At 37.2% G+C, this 20,125-nt stretch overlaps 1 protein-coding gene across 1 annotated transcript in view; it reads left to right on the top strand.

Annotated features, from left to right (window-relative positions):
* Nucleotides 1-20,125, top strand: part of tg (thyroglobulin) — a 33,727-nt gene that overhangs the window by 3,201 nt on the left and 10,401 nt on the right. Inside the window, exons 9-40 of the mRNA XM_016465261.1 lie at nucleotides 101-1,138; nucleotides 1,882-2,478; nucleotides 2,600-2,833; nucleotides 3,222-3,359; nucleotides 3,933-4,010; nucleotides 4,160-4,260; nucleotides 4,389-4,509; nucleotides 5,053-5,256; nucleotides 5,347-5,550; nucleotides 5,716-5,861; nucleotides 7,280-7,436; nucleotides 7,601-7,765; nucleotides 8,100-8,249; nucleotides 8,437-8,601; nucleotides 10,016-10,138; nucleotides 10,244-10,359; nucleotides 11,060-11,165; nucleotides 11,707-11,904; nucleotides 12,155-12,325; nucleotides 12,739-12,825; nucleotides 12,967-13,050; nucleotides 14,078-14,215; nucleotides 14,333-14,506; nucleotides 17,455-17,566; nucleotides 17,650-17,729; nucleotides 17,866-18,009; nucleotides 18,138-18,203; nucleotides 18,338-18,472; nucleotides 18,906-19,070; nucleotides 19,182-19,389; nucleotides 19,523-19,610; nucleotides 19,918-20,056. Coding sequence (XP_016320747.1) covers nucleotides 101-1,138; nucleotides 1,882-2,478; nucleotides 2,600-2,833; nucleotides 3,222-3,359; nucleotides 3,933-4,010; nucleotides 4,160-4,260; nucleotides 4,389-4,509; nucleotides 5,053-5,256; nucleotides 5,347-5,550; nucleotides 5,716-5,861; nucleotides 7,280-7,436; nucleotides 7,601-7,765; nucleotides 8,100-8,249; nucleotides 8,437-8,601; nucleotides 10,016-10,138; nucleotides 10,244-10,359; nucleotides 11,060-11,165; nucleotides 11,707-11,904; nucleotides 12,155-12,325; nucleotides 12,739-12,825; nucleotides 12,967-13,050; nucleotides 14,078-14,215; nucleotides 14,333-14,506; nucleotides 17,455-17,566; nucleotides 17,650-17,729; nucleotides 17,866-18,009; nucleotides 18,138-18,203; nucleotides 18,338-18,472; nucleotides 18,906-19,070; nucleotides 19,182-19,389; nucleotides 19,523-19,610; nucleotides 19,918-20,056 — 5,832 coding nt within the window. The remainder of the gene's footprint in view (nucleotides 1-100; nucleotides 1,139-1,881; nucleotides 2,479-2,599; nucleotides 2,834-3,221; nucleotides 3,360-3,932; nucleotides 4,011-4,159; nucleotides 4,261-4,388; nucleotides 4,510-5,052; nucleotides 5,257-5,346; nucleotides 5,551-5,715; nucleotides 5,862-7,279; nucleotides 7,437-7,600; nucleotides 7,766-8,099; nucleotides 8,250-8,436; nucleotides 8,602-10,015; nucleotides 10,139-10,243; nucleotides 10,360-11,059; nucleotides 11,166-11,706; nucleotides 11,905-12,154; nucleotides 12,326-12,738; nucleotides 12,826-12,966; nucleotides 13,051-14,077; nucleotides 14,216-14,332; nucleotides 14,507-17,454; nucleotides 17,567-17,649; nucleotides 17,730-17,865; nucleotides 18,010-18,137; nucleotides 18,204-18,337; nucleotides 18,473-18,905; nucleotides 19,071-19,181; nucleotides 19,390-19,522; nucleotides 19,611-19,917; nucleotides 20,057-20,125) is intronic.

Genomic DNA, 20,125 nt, shown 5'->3' with positions numbered 1-20,125 from the left:
TAGCATTTTAGCTTGTTTGAGTGATTTAGCTTTTAGCTTGTTTGAGTGATTCAGAATGGAGTTTGTGCACTGACTAATGTTGTGTTTCTTGTTTTTTTAGGCACTGGAGTGAAGGACTGCCTGTCTGAGAGGAGACACGCCCTCTCCAGGCTTTTTTATGGCCCAGCTGGAGACTTCAGCAAGAGCAACGTGTTCACCATTTCCAAAGACACCCTCTCTTTTCTTGGTACTTGCAGTCCTGAATTCCAGGAGCTTTTGGCCAACTCTGGTCTTCTTCAGTTGTTGCCAGAGTTGGAGCGTCCAAATGTCGGAGACATCCTGGCAGAGGTCCTCCAAGGGATGTTTCCCTCTGGGGCTCTTGCCCTGAAAGCTCTTGCTCTTGCCCCGAATCCCAAGAGACTCCAGGAGAATCTCTTTGGAGGAAAATTCCTAAAGAGCGCTGGCAATTTCAACTTCACCGGCACTGTTGGAAACCGTGGTACATTGAGTTTCAGTCAAGTTTTCAGTCAAGTTGGTCTGATGCAAGCTGTGACCGACTTGATGCAGTTGGCCAAGACAGTTACAGATGACTCTGCCAGTCTTAATCTAGACCAAGAGATTTCTGATGCATTTGGTCGTTCGGTGAACCTGAAAAACAACCGAGATATGATTAAACTTGTTTCAATGGCTCTTGAGAATGAGCAATTTCTCACTGTACTTCGAGAAGCAATCAAACAGTTGAAGGCAGAAGAAAGCAGCCAGTTGGGTCAACTGTTTCGTGCCATTTTCCAGAAATCAGATGTTTGCAAGTCTGTGACTTCAACCTCGACTCTGTATGTGCCCCAGTGCACTGAGGATGGACGATACCAGGAAGTTCAATGTCAGGGCTCAGAGTGTTGGTGTGTGGACTCTCGCGGTCTGGAAATAACAGGTTCTCGCACCACTGGGTCCAGACCGAGATGCTCATCCCAGTGTGAGAAAGAACGCCAGATGGCGATTGCAGTCAAAGCCAGCAGTTCTGCAGGATCTGAGGTCTTCATTCCTAAATGTGAGACTGATGGTGCTTACGTTGCACGTCAGTGTCTTGGCAAAAGTTGTTTCTGCGTGGACCGTTCTGGAACAAAACTCAGCATTCAGAGTTCAGGAAGCTCTCTTCAATGTGAGTCTGAATGCTAAACACAGATAATTAATTCCAAAGCCAGAGAGGATCATTCCTGTATTCATGCATTTAATTAGACACACATTCAATGATCTGGCACATATGTAATAAACAACTGGCCAAACATCTCAATTATGCATTATAGAGACTTTGTTATTTTGTTTTATGGAGCTTAAGTGCTTTCAGTTTTACAAGGTATCTTCTCAAAGGTTAGTTATTTGCTTTTTATTTTGTTACACATAAAATTGCCAGTGTACACATTTAGCTTAATATTGAACATGTGCCAGGGTCAGTCTTATGTAACCTACAGAAAAAGGGACAATTTTGTACCTTATCTACCCCTGAAATATACATATTAGTACCTTAGAGGACTACTATGAATCATTTAGGGTTCTCGTAATTGTGACTTTATGCTTATTCCCGTAGTTTAAAATGTAGAGCATAAAACCATCTGCCAAATGCATAAATATAAATGTAAAATCTTCCAATTACGACTTAATATCTTGTTATTGCAACTTCATATCTCAAAATTTAACCTTTAGGTCTTTATATCTCAGATTTCCATAATGAGCAACTACAGAAACCAAAAATGCAAGATGTAATCATATTAACAGTGATTATTCAAGTCTGAAATGTAAAAGATTATGACTTTTTAATATTTTTTATGATTTAAATGGTTAAATTAAGTAATATTTAAATTATATACTCATTGTATATCATGCTTTATTGATATTCCTCTTTAGGTCCAACAAGCTGCCAGGCAACAGCGACCCAACAATTCCTGTTCACAGTCCGCTCTGTTTTCTCTGATCCATCTTCTATAACCCAGCTTTCTGAAGTGTACATCCCTCGTTGTGCCTATGATGGCAGCTGGCATCAGATCCAGTGTGATGGACCTCCAGAACAAGTAATTGAGTTCTACCATGAGTGGGTTCGGATCATAAATTCCGGACAAGACTTGCCCTTTTCAGAAGTTCTCGGAATTCTGCAAGCCTTTGCAAGAAACACAGAAGCAATGTCTTCATTCAGAGTCTTTGTATCTGAATTGTTCAAAGCTGGGCAATATCGAGTGTTCCCTGTCTTGGCAAGATTTGGGAAGTTCTCTGATATTCCATCTGACATTTTAGATGGGAATGTTGAGGCCATCTATGGACCATCAGTTTTCCTGAATCCGTTATCGTTATGGAGACTGATCAGAGGAGAGGATTCCGGTTATCCAGGCCCGCTATCAGATTTCAGTGTTCCTCTTGGGAGCTTTCACCTGCGTCAGTGCTGGTGCATTAACCCTCAAGGAGACATGCTAGCAGATAGCAAGGCTCCTGTTGGACAAATCCCCAAATGTAAGTTATACACTATAGTAAGTAATGCATGTAGTGCATCATGTCTGCCACATCTTTTCAAATATTTCTTTATAATTTATTTAAATCATCTTCCTAAGATCTCTTTTGTGTGTCTCTCCAGGTCCAGGTCCATGCTCTATGGTTCAAAACCAGGTCTCTGAGTTCCTGAAGCAGGCTGAAGAGCTAATCTCTGCTTCAAACAACTCACATGTGCCTGTGGGTTATGGTTTTCTCCTGGCTGAGAGTGTCTATCTGAGCCCTGAGGAGCTGGAGCAGATGCGCACCTCAAAGATCCCCGTCACTCAGACTCTGCTGAACAACACCAACTCTGCCCTGAGACTCGCAGCTCATTCCAGTAAAGTCTTTTGTTTAATCGGTCTCAAAATAAAAGTAAAAAAAACTGCAGAAGAAAGTATAGTAGGATTCAAAAGTCTGAGACAACATCTGAAAAACCTGGAAATAAAGGTTTTTGAAAATAATGTCATTAAATGTATAAAATAAAATACCTATATTTAAGAGTACAGAGAATTTCTGTCTCTATATGAGTTTGTGTCACTGATCATGTGACTTATTAAACATTTGGACCCCACTGTAAATTCTTCAGATGTGCATTGTTAGTAAACTCTGCCTACTCATTCCAGTTATTTAAAAAAAAAAGCTGTAAGGTTAGGAGAGGACACATCTGAGATGTGCTGTAATGCTTTACCCACACTAAGACTTGATTTGCTTTCACTTCACGACAGCCCTACATTTCTACTGGCAGAGCAGACTGATGGCCAATGACAAAGACAGACAGAGTTTAATGCTGGGATACCAGCCCTACATCCCACAGTGTGACGCTTATGGCCAGTGGCTGCCCAATCAGTGCTACCAAAGCACAGGTGAGACCATACTCCGTCTTTTTGATCATGATCACCGTACTTCATGTGAAAGGCTTGTCACTAACTACATTTTACAGTAAATGTAAATTATTCCTGTGATGGCCAAGCTGAATTTTCTGCATCATTACTCCAGTCTTCAGTGTCATATGATTCTTCAGAAATCATTCTAATATGCTGATTTGCTGCTCGTCTTATTATCATTGTTGAAAACAGTTGTGCTGCTTAATATTTCAGCGGAAACTGTGATTAATACTTTGATGAATAGAAAATTAGAAAGAACAGCATTTATTTGAAATAGATTTTTTTTGCAACAATCTGAAAGTCTTGACTGTCACCTTTGATTTATTGCATCCTTGCTGAATAAAAGTATACATTTCTTATAAATAATAATAATCTTACTGATGACAAACTTTTGAATGGTAGTGTATATTTTTGTAATATTTCAATTTACTGCATTCTTGCTGAATAAAAGTATTAATTTCTTTAAAAAGAATCTTAGTGACATTACAAAATGTGCAGTATTTGCAGATAATTTTCTCCTAAGTTTGTTTTTTGCTCTGTTTGATATCACAGGTCACTGTTGGTGTGTTGATGAGGAGGGAAGATACATCACAGGCTCTCTGATGTCTCGTTCTGCACCCTCTCGGCAGTGTGAGAGTCCAATCCCATGTTTATCTATAAATGTTTTAATAATAATCAAAAAAGTTATTCTGACTACTCGTTTCAGTTCTGTTGTTTGTGATTTAACTTCTTGATTGTGAATAAGTATGTAAGCTGATTTGTAAAAATTTGTCCCCCAGGCCAAACTACGTGCCAAAGGCTTCAAAGCAACTTCCTGCTCTCTGATTGGACACAAACAAGCTCTAATATCACTTATACATACAGCCCATCATGTGAGGAGGTGAGGCTTTCTGTTTGGGCTATTTGGATTGTATTGTACATACAAAAGACATTCTGTGGTAACCACTGAAGATTTGCATTTCATATTTGTCTGTCTCATTGTGTGTGTGTGTGCACGCATGTCTGTAGGACGGTGAGTTTTCGATACTCCAGAAGCCCGGTTCAGTCCATTCACAGGGGTTGTGCGTAAGTCCTATAACCGGACAAGTCATCCAACCTGCCATCACCAGTCCTTCTGGAGAATTGCAATGTAATTGTTTCATCCATTCATCTGTACAGTGTGATTTATTACAACATGTTCTTGGATCAACAACCTCATTTGGTCAAATTTATTGTCAATCGATCACAAGCCTGACCCTTTCCCTACTGCTATATTTAAATTCATATTCAATTTTAATTCAGCTTGGCCACCACAGGAACAAATTACATTTTAAAATATTTTAAAATAGGAAGCCGTTATTTAATTTTTTTATAATATTTCACAATATTACTGTTTTTACTGTATTTTTGATTGAATAAATGGAGCCTTGGTGAGAATAAGAGAATTTTTCAAAAACAATGCAAAAATTTAAATATTCCAAACTGTTGACTTGTAGTGTATAGTTAATCGAAATGCAACGCTGTACATTTCATCACATGGGGACATGATTCAAAAGTTGAGAATCTTTGTCCGATCTCAGAAAATATCTGATTGGTTGATAGTAATTTTGTTCCAGCACCAACATTCAGTACCATGTAAGGAAGCGAGGCATTGAAAAAAATTGTCATGTCAGACCCATGTTGTGTGTTGTAGGTCCAGGTTGGTGTTCTCTACAGAAAACTCTGACATTGCAGAGAGAGATCGGTGTGGGCTATGAGCCTCAGTGTGTGCAGGACGGGCAGCGATTCTCACCCCTGCAGTGTGACCTGTCCTACTGTTGGTGTGTTTCTCAAAGCGGAAAGGAACTGCCAGCGACACGCACCAACCGCAGCACAGGACAAACCCCAGCCTGCGACAGTAAGTAAATTAGGTCACATTTTGCATTTATCTAAAGTTGTGCCATATGCTTGTGGCAACATGATTTCCCTTATTTGTTTCCCTTTCCAGTTCCTGAGTGCCCCCTTCCATTTGGAGATATTTACCATGGTGCTGTTCAGTGTAGCACTGCGATTGTTGCGGGTCAGCAGACGCAGCGCTGTGAGCTGTTCTGTGACCAAGGTTATGTCAACACCCTTCCTGTCACCAGCTTCCTGTGTGATCCCCAGGCGAAAAACTGGCTTGATGATGCTCCACTGTCCTATGCCTGCCAAAGTAAAGGCCACATACAGACACACACATTGTCCTATTTACCTGTTGAAACACTCACAGGTTGTTGCAGTATGTCCTTTCGGGATTTGTCTTTCTATGAAATCCTGTTGCTCTAATTACTCTCTATCTGTTTGTACTGAGCAACTGAGTGTCTGTGATGTCCATCAGAGCCTCAGGTTGTGCAGACAGTGCAGGTGTCCTTACAGCTGAAGCTGCCCCTGGCTGAGGGTCAGCAGAGTTGCAGCAGCCAGAGTGTTGAGCTACGGGCTGCTTTGCTGCGAGACATGAGAGCTACAGGCCTCTGCAGCCTACAGGTACAATCCAGTCTGTTAGGTTACAGGGGTTCTGATTTTGATGGGTTTTGATGCCCAATTTTTATGTGCATAATGGTTCCTTTGTGAGGATCCACTTCCCACTTTTTTCCCACTTTTATTCCATATTTCCATGTATAAAACAACTGTGAAGGAAAGAAAAAAGAAGCAGCAGCACAATATTATAAAGACACCATGTTTTAAAATCAAATAATTGTCTTTAATTTTGTCATTCTACTAAAGAGAAAGCAAATTGTTAAAATGTATTCTGAAAATATTTATATTGTATTTAGTTGGCAGTGTATCTTTTTATCTAACCACTAATGTGTACAATATTAAGTGTCTAAATGTGTAATATTGTGTAACGTGTTAAATGCTTAAGCTTAAAAATAATGGTTACACTTTATTTTGATAGTCCACTTTAGACATTCTATTAACTATAAGTAACTTTGTAACTACATGTCAACTACATGTCAACTAATTCTCATTCATTTGCAACTACATGTCTACTAACTCTCAGAGTAGACTGTTAGGGTAGGTTTAGGGCTAGTAGAATAAGTTGACAAAGAAAGTTTTAGAAGATATTAAGCAGACAGTCTACTAATACTCTACTAACTGCTAGTTGACATGTAGTTGCAAAGTTACTTACTGTTAATAGAATGTCTAAAGTGGACTATTGAAATAAAGTGTTACCAAAATAATTAAATTGATTTTATTTATATTTTTTATTGTTAAAACCATGGTTGTCAATAGAATAAAATGGGCATTATTTTTGGTAAATATGGCAAAATAATTGTAATATCAAAATTTGTAAAAAAAACAAAAAAAAAAAAAAAGAATGATTTGGTTAAAAATATGTATTTAATAACTTAAGTTAACTTTGACAGCCCTAAAAATTACATTTTGTTAAAAAAATAAAATAAAATCCATAGACCTCTGGGTATTATGGGGCCCTTAAAGGGGACATGGTCATAGAAAAAAATATGGGATGTGAGGAAAAAATATATTTGTCTGCGGTCACAAATGTTTTGCGTTCCCTTGAGAAAATTAGTTTGCTCACAAATTCATTTTTGCATTCTTTGTGAGCAAATGCCAGATTTTGTGGAAACACCAAACTTTTGCAAGTGAACACAAACTTTCTTTGGGGAACAAAAAATTTTTCTGAGCGAATTCAAAACAATTGAATATACTTTTTCCTCCCATCTCATATTTTTTCTCTCACCATGATCCTTTAGAGGCTACGTAAGGTATCACCGAATCCCAATTTGAAAACCCTGTGTTATTAGTCTGCGAGTGTCATATTTAATATGTAGGTGCTTTTATTCATTTATGCTTTGTCTTAGTTTAATTGTCTTGATATGTTGCATCAATGCATGTCTGTTTAATTTGCTTGCTTGTTTATGTGTCTTCATATGTGTTAGCTGACCTTATCTGGCCAGACCAGCTCTGTTGCAGTCTGTGACGAGTCATCTGTGTCTCTTGAGTGTTTGAATGACAAGGAAGTCACTGCACACATCACCTTTAGGGCCAGACTCTCTGACCTGCCAATAACATCTCTCCCTGATCTCCATGACATTGGTGTGAACAGCTTTATTGCACCTTATTTAGTCCATTTCTGTTCACGTACCATATTTGATATCTAAAATCAGATGCATTTAATTTCACACTGCCATTACACTGAATTATTAATGTTTATTATTCCATGCACTTTCTCTCAAAATAAATGCATGTTTATTTTTCAGATATGGCACTTAGTGAGGAGAGGTTGTTAAATGGCGTGAAGGAATTAATCCAAAGTGGGTCATACCGGTCCATCTTCCTCTATGACCGTTCTCTCGCTCTTTCTATTCCTCCCTCGTTTAGCTGCATGGATGGCTATAAGCAGCTCCCACAATCCACTGGGTGTGGTAGGTTGGCTTCTGTACTACTGTCTTAATGACAGACTAGCCTGTGTACAATAAAGCGAAATGTCTTTACTAGTGTTTCCGAATATGCACCTATAAAGTTTTCTATAACCAATGCATATTTTAGCTTACTGGCATAGAAATGTGGTGTGCAAAATGTGTAAACGTACTTGTGAAGGTGTATGTAATATTTCAAACTGCATACAACTTTTCCTCCTCTATTATTAATCTTTGTTCTGTATCTGTCAAACTCTCTCCTCTTTTTCCATTCAACACCAACATTACCCAAGCATAATCACTCTGCTCCCTGTGTGTTTTTATCCTCTCTCACACGCAGTGGTGTGTCCAGCTGGTTCTTTTTCTAGTGGTGGTGTGTGTACTTCGTGTCCGCGTGATACATTTCAAGCGGAAAAAGGGCAGGTCTTCTGTTCTCCCTGCCCCTCGGGAACATCCACTGTGGCCCAGGGAGCCTTCAGTGCTTCTCATTGTGAGTACAGGCCAAGCCCAACACACAAACTCAAGAATAGCAGGTGTAGATGGTTGCAGTTATACATGGCAGCTCTGTCAAAATGTAGATCACAGGATTTAGAGGCAAATGAGTGATTAAATTATTTTTTTTCATGGTTTAAAGTCTTGTTTTCTATTTGTCCTCTCGATATCTTGATATTCTTAAGGTCTTACTGAGTGCCAGCAGAGTAAACTGAGTTGTACAAAGAAAGGGGAATTCCTGTCAGCCCAGAAGGACCCCATGTCTGGCAGATGGTTGTGTGTCTCTTCACAGGGGGAGGAACTTTCCTGGACATCTTCTGATGCTCCAATGACTGTTGAAGAGTGCAAAGGTATGTGCTACAGTCAGTGTTAGGGAGGAACTAACTAAAAATAGCAATGCTTCTAACTTTTAAATTTTAAATAGTGTTACAGTTAATTGCAGTTGGGGCAGTCGTGGCCTAATTGTTAGAGAGTTGGACTTGTAACCCAAAGGTCGTGGGTTTGAGCCACGGTACAGGCAGGGATTGTTGGTGGGGGGAGTGAATGCCACAACTGAGGTAAGACCCTTGAGCAAGGCACCAATGCTCACCGCGCGCCGCAGCAAAAATGGCTGCCCACTGCTCCAGGTGTGTGTTCACGGTGTATGTGTGTGTGTGTGTGTGTTCACTACTCACTGCTATGTGTGTGCACAAATTCCGAGGATGGGACACCATACTTGGTTACACGTCGCGTCACTTTAGTGTGTTTTTAATGTAGTGGAACTTTTCCAGTAACGCAACTTTTTCAAACAAGAGAAGGTGCAGAGTGAAAAATCATGCTGTCTATCCCTTGATTCATCGGACTCAAATGCAGTATTTGAGAGTTTATTTTAGTGACTTGATTTGTTCAGAGTTCATGTCACAAACCGATTCATTGATTCATTTGAGTCCCTGCTGTACTTGCATCTTTTTTTTTTGTAGCAAAATATTTAAAGTATGCATGAAATGAAAAACTCACTTTATGTATTTTCTAAATGCATGTTATTGATCTCATTGTGAGTGATTCATCCATGCATTTGTTTCATTATTAAAAACATTTTTGACCTCTTTATTTAATCAAAATATAATACCTCGATCTTCTGGAGAAACTTCTTCTCTTTGGTCACGTATGCTGGACTTCTCCAGTCAATTGGTCCACTTAAACCCCATCCCTTTCTTACAATTGTATGCAGTCTTGCATTCAGAACTGCTTCCATCCAATCAATAGAACCAAGTCCCCCTACTTTTTTTTTTCTTCATCTGTTTCACTCAGATGTACATCACAATATGGAAGAAAAGGTGACGCTATTTCCACTTCATTGCGACTTTAAATTCTGTTCTTTGTTACTGTTTATTTGACTGGTATTATTACTTACTGATGTAATTTTCCCCTTATATTACCCTGTCCTAATTGAGATCTTAATTGTTTTGTGTCAGATAAATGCTGCTCTAATTGTAAAAGTAAATCATATGATGGTGATAGTTTTATATTCAGAAAGATATTACCTTCTTAAATAGTGTCAATGTAGTTAGCCACTTTTTGTTAGTAAGTTATAGTGTATCCAACTACTGGTTTAAAGTATAGCTTGCTTAGTGAGCTACAATTCAAAAGTACCTTCCACAAGACTTGCTAAAGTATCGGTTCAACGGTGCTAATAAATGGGCAAATCTTTATCAATATGAAAGGACAAACAATATCTAACTTAATTTATGTATGTACAGTATATCTCTCTTTGTGTGTCTGCAGTAATGGAAAAGTTCGAGGTGGTTGCCCCTTCCTCCCTGCTGCTTAAATCAGAGAGTGCTGAAATACTGAGCTCTGATTCTTCAACCCAGCCAAAGGAGAAACAGCTCAGGAAGTGTGTGCTTGGTGAGTTACACTGTTATAGATTGCAGCTGTGCACCTGTACTTGAATTAGTCAGATGGACACTCAGACTTTTCATGACTAATGTTGATCACATCCCTCTCTGTTAGATTGTGCCCTGGAAGATTCTTGCCAACATGTGGCTATTTTCAGTGATAAAGAGAAAACTTACTGTGAACTGTATAGCACAAGTGCGGATAATGTTGAATGCAGGACCTCTGAGCAAGTATGACCAAAATGCATGTACACTATGTGAATTGTATAGAGTGTATTTGTTAAAGATGTCTATTTGTATGTCTTAAATTAAATTGTATATTATAACCCAGTCAGCTAATTTCAATATGTACTACCGTTTGGGATCTGTAAGATTTTTAATGACTTTGAAACAAGTCTCACATGCTCACCAAGGCTGCATTTATTTGATCAAAAATACAGTAAAAACAGTAATATTGTAAAGCTGAATTTTCAGCAGCTATTTTTCTAGTCTTTAGTATCATGTGAGCCTTCAGAAATCATTCTTATATGCTGATTTGATGCTCAAGAAACATTTATTTTTTATTATTATCAATGTTGAAAACAGTGCTACTTAATATTTTTGTGGAAACCATGAAACTTTTTTTCAGGATTCTTTGATAAATAAAAAGTTAAAAAGAACATTATAAATTTGAGATTATAAATGCATTTTTGCTGAACAAACTAATTTCTTCTTGGTTTGACAACCTCTTCAACATAAATCCTCATTTATCTTTACATAAGCTAATAAATATAAAACATTGCACATTTTAATTGGAGAAATGAGACATTAAGGATATTTAAGTGTTATTTTTGGCATTGGGTCTTTTTTTTTCGTCTAGTGACACATCTCCTTTCCCAAAAGTGTCATGATTATTGATAAAAAGAGTCTTGCGGTTTGTTTGGCATTGCAGAGCAAAGGGTTTCTGGGAAATGATGGCGCTGAGACGTTCCAGACTCTCAACTGTGTTCTGAAAATAAAAGGAGATGAACCCAATCTGATGGTGCTGAGAAAGAAAGGTAAGATCATCAGCTATTAATTATTAATTATAATTAATCCTACATGTTCTCGGTTTGGTTAATTATTGTGAGTCACCTGGACCCCTTATTGGTTACACATAGCAATAAAATGTGGCGATGCATACAATATCATGAGAGTTTGAGTTTGTCTGAATAGAGAATTAACTTTTCTAGGAGGCAAAGAGCATATTACAATAAAATATATTCAAGATACATAATTGAACTGCAGTCCCAAAGATTAATTTGTGGTTTGTGAGTAGTGATTTTAGCAAAGAGGTCTAGTCATCCGTGGACACAAGAATAAAGAAAATTGTAATAAAAACATTCCTGAAACTTGTTCTGTTATGAGATAAATATTTTTCCATGTGAGATAAATGACTTGATACTTTGAGACTCCTCTCAGGAACAGAGCTCCCAGTTTCTGGTTATGTTTGGCGGCCCAAAAGCATTTAGATGCACTTGTGTTTCTTGGCCATGACTTGAAGAATATCTCTTCTTTTTCTTTCTCTTTTACTCTCCACCCTTCATCTTCTGACAAAAGGTCATGAATTCGGCACAGCAGGCCTGAAGAGTTTTGAGAGGCTGAGTTTCCGTAAGACTGGTTCTGGAGTGTATCGGACGCTTGTGTTTGATGCGCATGGAACCACTCTGGCTGACGTCCATCGCTTCTGCGTCAACTCTTGCAGTCGTGAGAACTGCTGTGATGGATTCATCCTTAACCAGAATGTCCTCGATGGAGGTCAGAGTCATTTTCACTCATTACAAGCAGATGTAGCTCCTTTCCACTGCTCTAAAACCAAATCACTGCAATACAAAACCAGACGTGTCATGCTTATTCAAATTGGTGAGGGCGCGTGGCGACACATTTCTTTGACTGTACCTTTACTATGTCTTTTGTTTTGACTACATTTTTTTATTTTTATTTTTTTTAGCTGTATGTTTCACATTTGTGTTTTATGTTGTTAAATGGTTTGTGTCGTGTGGTGCAGGCTTTATCATGTGTGGGCTCCTGAGCGCTCCTTCAGTGCTGCAGTGCAGTGAGGCAGACTGGGACGTGAGGGGCGTGGCCTCCTCCAGCCGCATCTGTGGTGCTGGTGTCCAATACAGCAAACCACTGAAACGTTTCACTTTCAACTTTGGAGGACAGAACTTCACCATCAGTATGAATCTTTGTATACGTACACACTCCAGATTTCATAACAGCAGTTTTAAACTGTGCACAAATTTGTTTAATTGTTGTCTAAAACTTGCACAACTTGGTTCAGCTGTTATTTGACCTTTATCAATTGTTTAGTTTCTAGTGGTTGCTCTGTATTGCTTCATTCTGGTGTTTTTTTTCCCCTCTCCTGGTACCCATTTTATAAACTCAAACATTTACAGAGTTTGCTCTGTCTGATTGATTTTGACTTGCTGAATTATTACTGATGTGCAGTGCTTGAGAATCTTAGCTTTCTTATCATTTAAACTTTGTAAAATTTTACATGATTATGAATTCAATTGTATGACTTATATATCAAGATTTATGATTTTATGGAATGATGGACATTGTAATGGAAATTAACATTTCTTGTAGCTGATGCAGCCTTACCGGCATCCAGCAAAAATAAAACTGGCTACCAGGAAACTCTCTTTAGCTTCCAACGTATCTACCTTTGGAAAGGTTTGGACATATTCTGCACATATCAGCATGCCACTAATAAAGCATTTTAAATGCCTGTCATAAACAAAAGTATATATTTTGAGGCATTATGATCTAGCTTTTATTCTTGTATAGTCTAATGGTTATAATTTACATCTTCAGAGTCTGATATGAACACGCGTCCAAAAACTCCCTCTGCTTGCAGTGGATCAGCTTTTGTAGAAGATTCCAAAATTACACTTTCTGGTATGAATGAATTAAATGAAGCCAAACTAATTATATATATATATATATATACAGTATAATATATAATATATAAACATATACAACATATATACATATATAAAATGCCAAATAAAAGCAAAAAATGTCCAAATTGAACATAAAACATTTGGTTGCTAATTATTTTAATTCTGTAAGAAAATATATGGAGAAACGAGTGCAGGCATTGAAAAAGTGATATGACTCTGCCTCAAGTTATGTGACTGAATAATTTCAAATGATTGTCTACTACTGCCTCCCAAAATTGTCAAATGATATACTGTCGCTGCACACACAGTGAATTCTCATTGGTCCCACAACCACATTTTAAACATCAAATATGTTTTGATAAGCCAATCTGATGGGATCTGTCCAATTGTACAGTGTTTTCACTTTCAGCGTAGACAGAGAAATTGCTGGAAACTTGCAGCTGTTGTATCTGCTTAGAACAGTGTTTGTGTTTGTATAATAAGCCTATTACATTCGTTCCTCGTCCATATTCAGCAGTATACACCTGATTGATTTTTTCAATAAACAAAATAATCAGTATCCTTATTGGATTATCCAATTGAAATGATTCCAATATCCATTTCTTTCTCTCCCACTGTTATATTGTCTAAAATAAACAGTCAGATATCTAGCAGTGTCAGTGTTCCTCCCCTGAAGGCTAATAGATTCATATATTAATACATGTCAGAGGTGGGAGGTTTGGAGACATTTGTTTGAGCGACTCGTGAAATGTGAAACATTTGCATTTTGTCTATCACAGTGGTACGGTGTAAAAAAAAGAAACAAAATATATATATATATATATATATATATATATATATTTATTAAAGCATTTTTGTGTTCTTGATCTTATAAGTACCCTTATAATAAATTGTACTTTTTAAAATTAAATATTAAAATATAAAAAAATATATTTAAATAAGTATTTAAAAAAAAAAAACTCTCGGTTCTGTGTTATTTATTTTTTCTAATAATCTTTTTTTTTTCTCTCCTGTCCATTTAGACTCAGTAAAGGAGACATTTGGTGTTCTGGAGAATGGTGACGTAAAAGTCGACCCAGAGAGGGAACTTCCCAGTCAGCTTTACTGGATCTTTAAACACCAATACACTTTCCAGGAGGCACAGCTGTGGTGTCTGAAACGTAAGATGCAATAGCTTCATGAGAATCTATTTGCTTACACTTATATACTTAATAAATGTCTGTGCAGTGCAAGAATGTTTCACATTCTGATCTGTGAATATGGGATTTGGGTTTCAGGCTGCGGAGAAGAACAACTCTGCCACGTATCCGACATTCGTGATGAAGGCCCTCTGTATTTTGCATGTGTATTGTATCCTGACACGCGTGTATGTGGGGCGTATGACAAACCTCTCAGGCAGGCATGCAGTTTAGTGATGACACAGAGTCTTCAGGCTGCATACCAGAAGAAAGGTGAGTCATTTATACACAAAAAAGCCACGCTTTCACTACAAGTGATGATTTAATTTATGATACAAAAATATGGTCATTTTAATTATTTACTTCTGTATGCAAAGTTATTTTGTTGTCATACCCCATTCCTCAGATAATCACATATGCTGTACACTATATATTATGCTTTCATATTTCTCAGCAATAGATGTTTTCAGAGTTTTTTCTCTGTCATTGGACAGATGGGTTTTGCATTGCCTAATGCAGGATTCATGACTGTGGTCTATGGTAAAGTCTGATGTCAGACTCTTACCACTTTCTTTGTGACTGAGTCTGTCGTTTACTTTATTTGTTTTCAGATATGATCCTAGCAACTGAACATGGAATGCAGATGATTCAGATTTTAGTATTGCTGGAGCTTGATAGAGACAGCGGGTGAAAGGGCAAAAGGAGACAATGATGATGGATAAATAATATCTAGTTTGAAGAGATTTTTTTTAATTGTCTGACCAACACAAAGGAGATTATCCCACTTACTAGGCCTCTACTTCTCTAAAAATGTAAATAAATGGACATGAAATATTGATTTAATTTGGTTTATAATATAATATGATATAATAATTATTTTATGTTAGAAGAAAGAGAGATGTACATTTATTACGCAATTATCTTATTTTTCTACTGTTGTGTCTGCAAACTTGAGTTGGGATCATTATCTCCTCTATTTGGAGTTCACTGGTCATTAGCCATAAAAATGAACCTTGTCTAGTTCTCATTTCACATTTTGTGAGCTACTGGTAACAGGAATTGTCTGAATGACTGGAGAACATTTCAGTGAGGTGAAGTGGCAAAACTCCACCTCACCCATATGGCGTGCAGACAGCGGTGAGCTCATGCTGTCTGCGGTATGTGGAAGCAAAGACAAACGCAATCTAATGCGACTTTCCACAACACCACCTGTAAAATCCACAATCTTGACATATTGTCTAAAATGGTACAGTTGACAGTGATGTCTTGATATTTGACATCTGCTAAATGCTTCTGCTGCTGTCAAAAAAGTGCAAATCTTATCTGTTGACATCTCAGAAATTGTTGCTTAGTGTTTCATGACCCTTTAAGTGTGAAATCTAATGGAGATTCCACCAGCCAAAATTCTGAGAGTTCTCACACTCACTCATGTAAAATTCACCTGAAGTTATTTTGTAGCAATTTAGTACTTTTCTATAAGTTTTTATGCAATCCATATGCTATAGTGTGCTCCTAAATTGCAACCTTTTTTTCACTTTTAGCAGATATAATGATCTAAAATTTACAAGAAAACTGAACTCGTTCAAGGGGACTGTAAATGTCTGCTACTCTAGCCATGGTGTATGATCTTTACCATTATTTACCTACTATGTAAATATACTTTTATTTTTTTAATTTTAATTTTAAATTTGATTTTGATTTTGAATTTCAATACCATTCATATTTATTTCAACATCTGCTCCATTCAACATTCTCCACTGTTTCATATTTGGACTGCTCCTGTAGGTGTCAGAATTAGATTCCCCTGAAAGAAAAGCAAATGGAAGAAACCGTCTGTATAATTGTGGGTTATGCATGATGTTCATTGTTAGCCTTTAAATTAGAAATGGAAACGTGGTGTTATGTAAGATTCGGTAAAGTGAGTGATCACACAGTAATGTGGTTATTCTGGACGTCTGTCTAAACTGCAGAACAGCTCTAAGATTTAAATTATGAGCAATCACAAGTAATTTATTTAAACAGAAGTGGAAAGGCAGAGTGTCTCTCAGATACCTTAGTCATTCATTCCTCTCCATAGCAAAGACTTTGTACACTCTCTAGCTCCTTAGGTTTTCTTTAAAAAGGACTATTCATTGTGGACTATGTAAGATTTTATGAAGAGAATTTTGTCTGGTTTTGTTTAGTACAAGCCTCTGTATGTGTTTGGAGAGATGCTTATATGGAAATAAAAAAAAAAGTTAATTACATTTTGAAATTTAATTCTAAATGTAAACAATTTACTACAGTGTATAGAATCATTCAAAAGTGGGGTTTATGAGTTTTTTTATGTTTTTGATAGAAGTCTCTTATGCTCACCAAGACTGCATTTATTTGATCAAAAATACAGTACAACTGTGAAATATTATAACAATTTACATGTTTTACCAGCCATTAGTTCTTCACTGTCACATTATTATTATCAATTTTCGGCTGCTTAATACTTTTGTGGATACTATTATACTTTTTTTTTTTTTTTTATAGAATTATTTGAAAATGTCTTTACTGTCATTTTTGATCAATTTAATCCATCCTTGTTGGAAAAAGTTAGTTAATTAGTTTATTTATTATTATTATTATTATTATTTCAAAAAGATATACTATGTATAAAAGTATGTACTATGTATAAAAGTATGTATATACTAAAGATATACATACTTTTGAACAATTTGAAATGCCGAAACAGGAATGTTTGGATTTGATAGTCCTATTGTGTGTTCCTGGAACACAAATGCAGTGATTTTCAGTCATAATAGGGGATCACAGGGGCTTGAATGTTTTATGGATTATAAAGTAATCCACAACAAAAAGGTGTGATCATAAACTCTTAACATGTGGTCCATCTGCTGTAGATGTTTAAGGGTGGAAAATAATGCTACCTTAGTGGAAATCTGCCGTAAGGGGTTTCTCAATGCTGTAAAAAAGATTTTTTTGACCCAGCGTTTTATCTTAGCTTGTACTGAGGGAATCAAAGAACCTGTCATAATTAGCAAACAGTTTGTTTTTTGCCCAAAAGCACCACTTGGAAGTTTCTATTTGTATAAACGTTCCACTGTTTGGAACATTAAGTCAAAAAACATTCTTTTTACCAACCTATTACGCCAAAGTGCTTTTGATCAAGTTAGATTTTACAGCATATTTTTTGTTATGCATAATATGGACATCACTTTCTTTTTCTTGTGCAGTTTCTCTGTTAGGAAGTGTGAAGAGTTTCTACAGTCGTGTTACTTTTAAGAAGATGGTGTCCTACTCTGTACGCAGTCGAGTCAGTCTGTCCAGTAAATCTATCACAGAAGGGTGAGGGGAAAACCAACAAACTTGTTTCCATCTCAGTTTATTTGTTTCCTTCATGAATAATGCTGTTTTACTTTTTCGAGCAGGTTTTTTGAGTGTGAGAGGCGATGTGATGAAGATCCATGCTGCCGTGGCATAGGATATGTCCAAGATTCCGGTGTACCTAGTATGAAAGAACCTTTTTACTCAAACGAGTCTCAAAATACACAGCTCATCTTGCTCATTCACTTAAAACATATGTGATGTCTAATCTGTGGAATGAAACCACTCACAGTTGGTCTCTCTGCTTTGCTTGTGTACAGGATCAGATGTGTTGTGTCTAACTCTGAATAGTCTGGGTATCCAGACATGTGGTGAGAATGACAGTACTAACTGGAGGATTCAGGACTGCTCTCCATCCGAAGTGCAGACTGAAGTCTATCCCTTCGGCTGGCATGAAAAACCAGGTATATCTGAAATCCATGTGCCTTTTCGAACTCTGTATTTCAATAAATTGAGAATTCCCATTATGTGACTTGTTGAAGTAAATGACTTCACGGAAAGATTTTAACATCAGCTTTGTATGTCTCTGTAGTAAACCAATGGATAAAGAATCCCAGTGTGTGTCCACCATTTAGTCTCCGCTCTCCCTCAAAGAACGGTAAGAGTCTCTTAAATGAATAATACCTTACTGTTTTCTAACAATGTATTTTTTATTACTGTATAATAATTGAATTCAATCATTTATGTAATTTTCACACGTCATTCTTGATCTCATTGCTTATTTGCAAGCAGCTGATTTGAAGAACTGGAAGCAGTTGGATGCCACCTCTGTCAAGGTGGATTCATCTGTTTCAGCTTTTGACATTGTCCACATAAGCAGAGATATAGCAGAGGATCTGGATAAAGTCAGAGACTGGTGTCTATCTGGTAACGTGTATCACTTTTTTTTTTTTTTTCTCAGAACTTTTACAGGAAGTTGATGTGATAAAGCCACATGTTACATGCTGAACACATTGCAATGTGATGTAGCAAGCAACATGTAGTTTACTTTTGATTTGAATAAATATTATATTACTTATGCTCACCAAGGCTGCATTTGTTTGATCAAAAATACAGTAAAGAGAGTAATATTTTGAGATATTATCACAATTTAAAGTATCGGTTCTATTTTAATGCGTTTTAAAATGTGATTTATTCCCGTGATGGCAAGGCTGAAATAATATACAATACATTAATAATTTATTTTTATTACATTTTAATATATTTTAACTGAATTAGTCATAATAATCACAATAGCAATTTACAATACAGATAATATGTGGTTATCCTTGTCTTCTCATAACATTCTTGTCTTCTGTAGCCTGTGAGGAAAGTGAGTCCTGTTCAGCTGTGTCTATCGAAAGCAGAGAGTCAGCCATGAGATGTGTGATGTATCCAGACACACACACCTGCCTTCCTACAACCAGCGGCCAGCGCTGCTTCTTAGTCACCAAAGAGCCTGCTCAGTCTGTTTACGTCAGGACAGGTGGCACCACAAAACAAAACAATCTTCAGTTTATTCAGAGTGTCAACCAGTTCAGGATGTTTCTGATCTCTTTCACCCCAACAACACAGATGTTTAAACATTTCTTTATAGGTTTACAGCCAGAGTTGACTTCTGTTTCCATTCCTGATCACGGGACACTTCTCGGAGAGAGTGAGGTGAAACCCATAACTGGCTCAGATAGCAAGCGTGTAACCTATTTCCTGGGTGTCCCTTATGCTCGTCCACCAGTCGGAGAGCTCCGTTTCAGCCCTCCACAGCCAGCTGACTGGACCGGTATCTGGAATGCCACGTTTTCTCGGTGGGCAACTTTGTTTGCAGATTGTGAATTAACATACATTTATACCCTCAAATTAACTGGTTGCCTTACTGCAGAATTAATAAAGTCACTTTTCTGGAGTGTGATCTGATTTGTTTTATCAAAACTGTTTTAGATCCAGCTGTCTTCAACCTGGCGATCCCACTGACTCCACCTCCAGTGAAGACTGTCTGTACCTCAATGTATTTGTTGCTAGTAGTGTGGTAAGACCCACATGAGCTCAAACATGCATAAATACATATATACGTATACATGTACACTACTGTTCAGAAGTTTGCAGTCGGTAAGATCAAAAGAAGTTTTACTGGCCCCAGACTTCTGAACAATAGTATATAATGCACTAATTTAATTTAATGTTACAACTTTCTTTATTATGTTCTTTTTTCTCATTTCTCATTCTCATGGGCTTTTATGTATGTTAATACTGCTTTCATAAACCACTGTATCTGCTGACTGTGGTGTGAATGCTGTTATTGGTATTCATAGTACAATTTTTCTGTTTTGTCACAGGGAAAGAATGCTCCGGTTCTGGTGTTCTTCCACAACTCTGGATCGGGTCTCTTAGATGGGTCTTACCTCACTGCTGTTGGCAACATAATTGTAGTGACAGCCAGTTTCAGGGTGGCCGCTTTCGGTTTCCTCAGTGCAGGTACCCAAAAACACACACATATGACATATACATGAAAGTGTTCATATACGCAACTTGATAATATTCCAT

The sequence above is a fragment of the Sinocyclocheilus anshuiensis genome, unplaced genomic scaffold (assembly GCF_001515605.1).
Source record: "Sinocyclocheilus anshuiensis isolate Anshui unplaced genomic scaffold, SAMN03320099.WGS_v1.1 scaffold902, whole genome shotgun sequence".
NCBI lineage: Eukaryota > Metazoa > Chordata > Actinopteri > Cypriniformes > Cyprinidae > Sinocyclocheilus > Sinocyclocheilus anshuiensis.
Note: the sequence above shows the minus strand (reverse complement) of the source record. Positions and strands in the feature narration are given on the sequence as shown.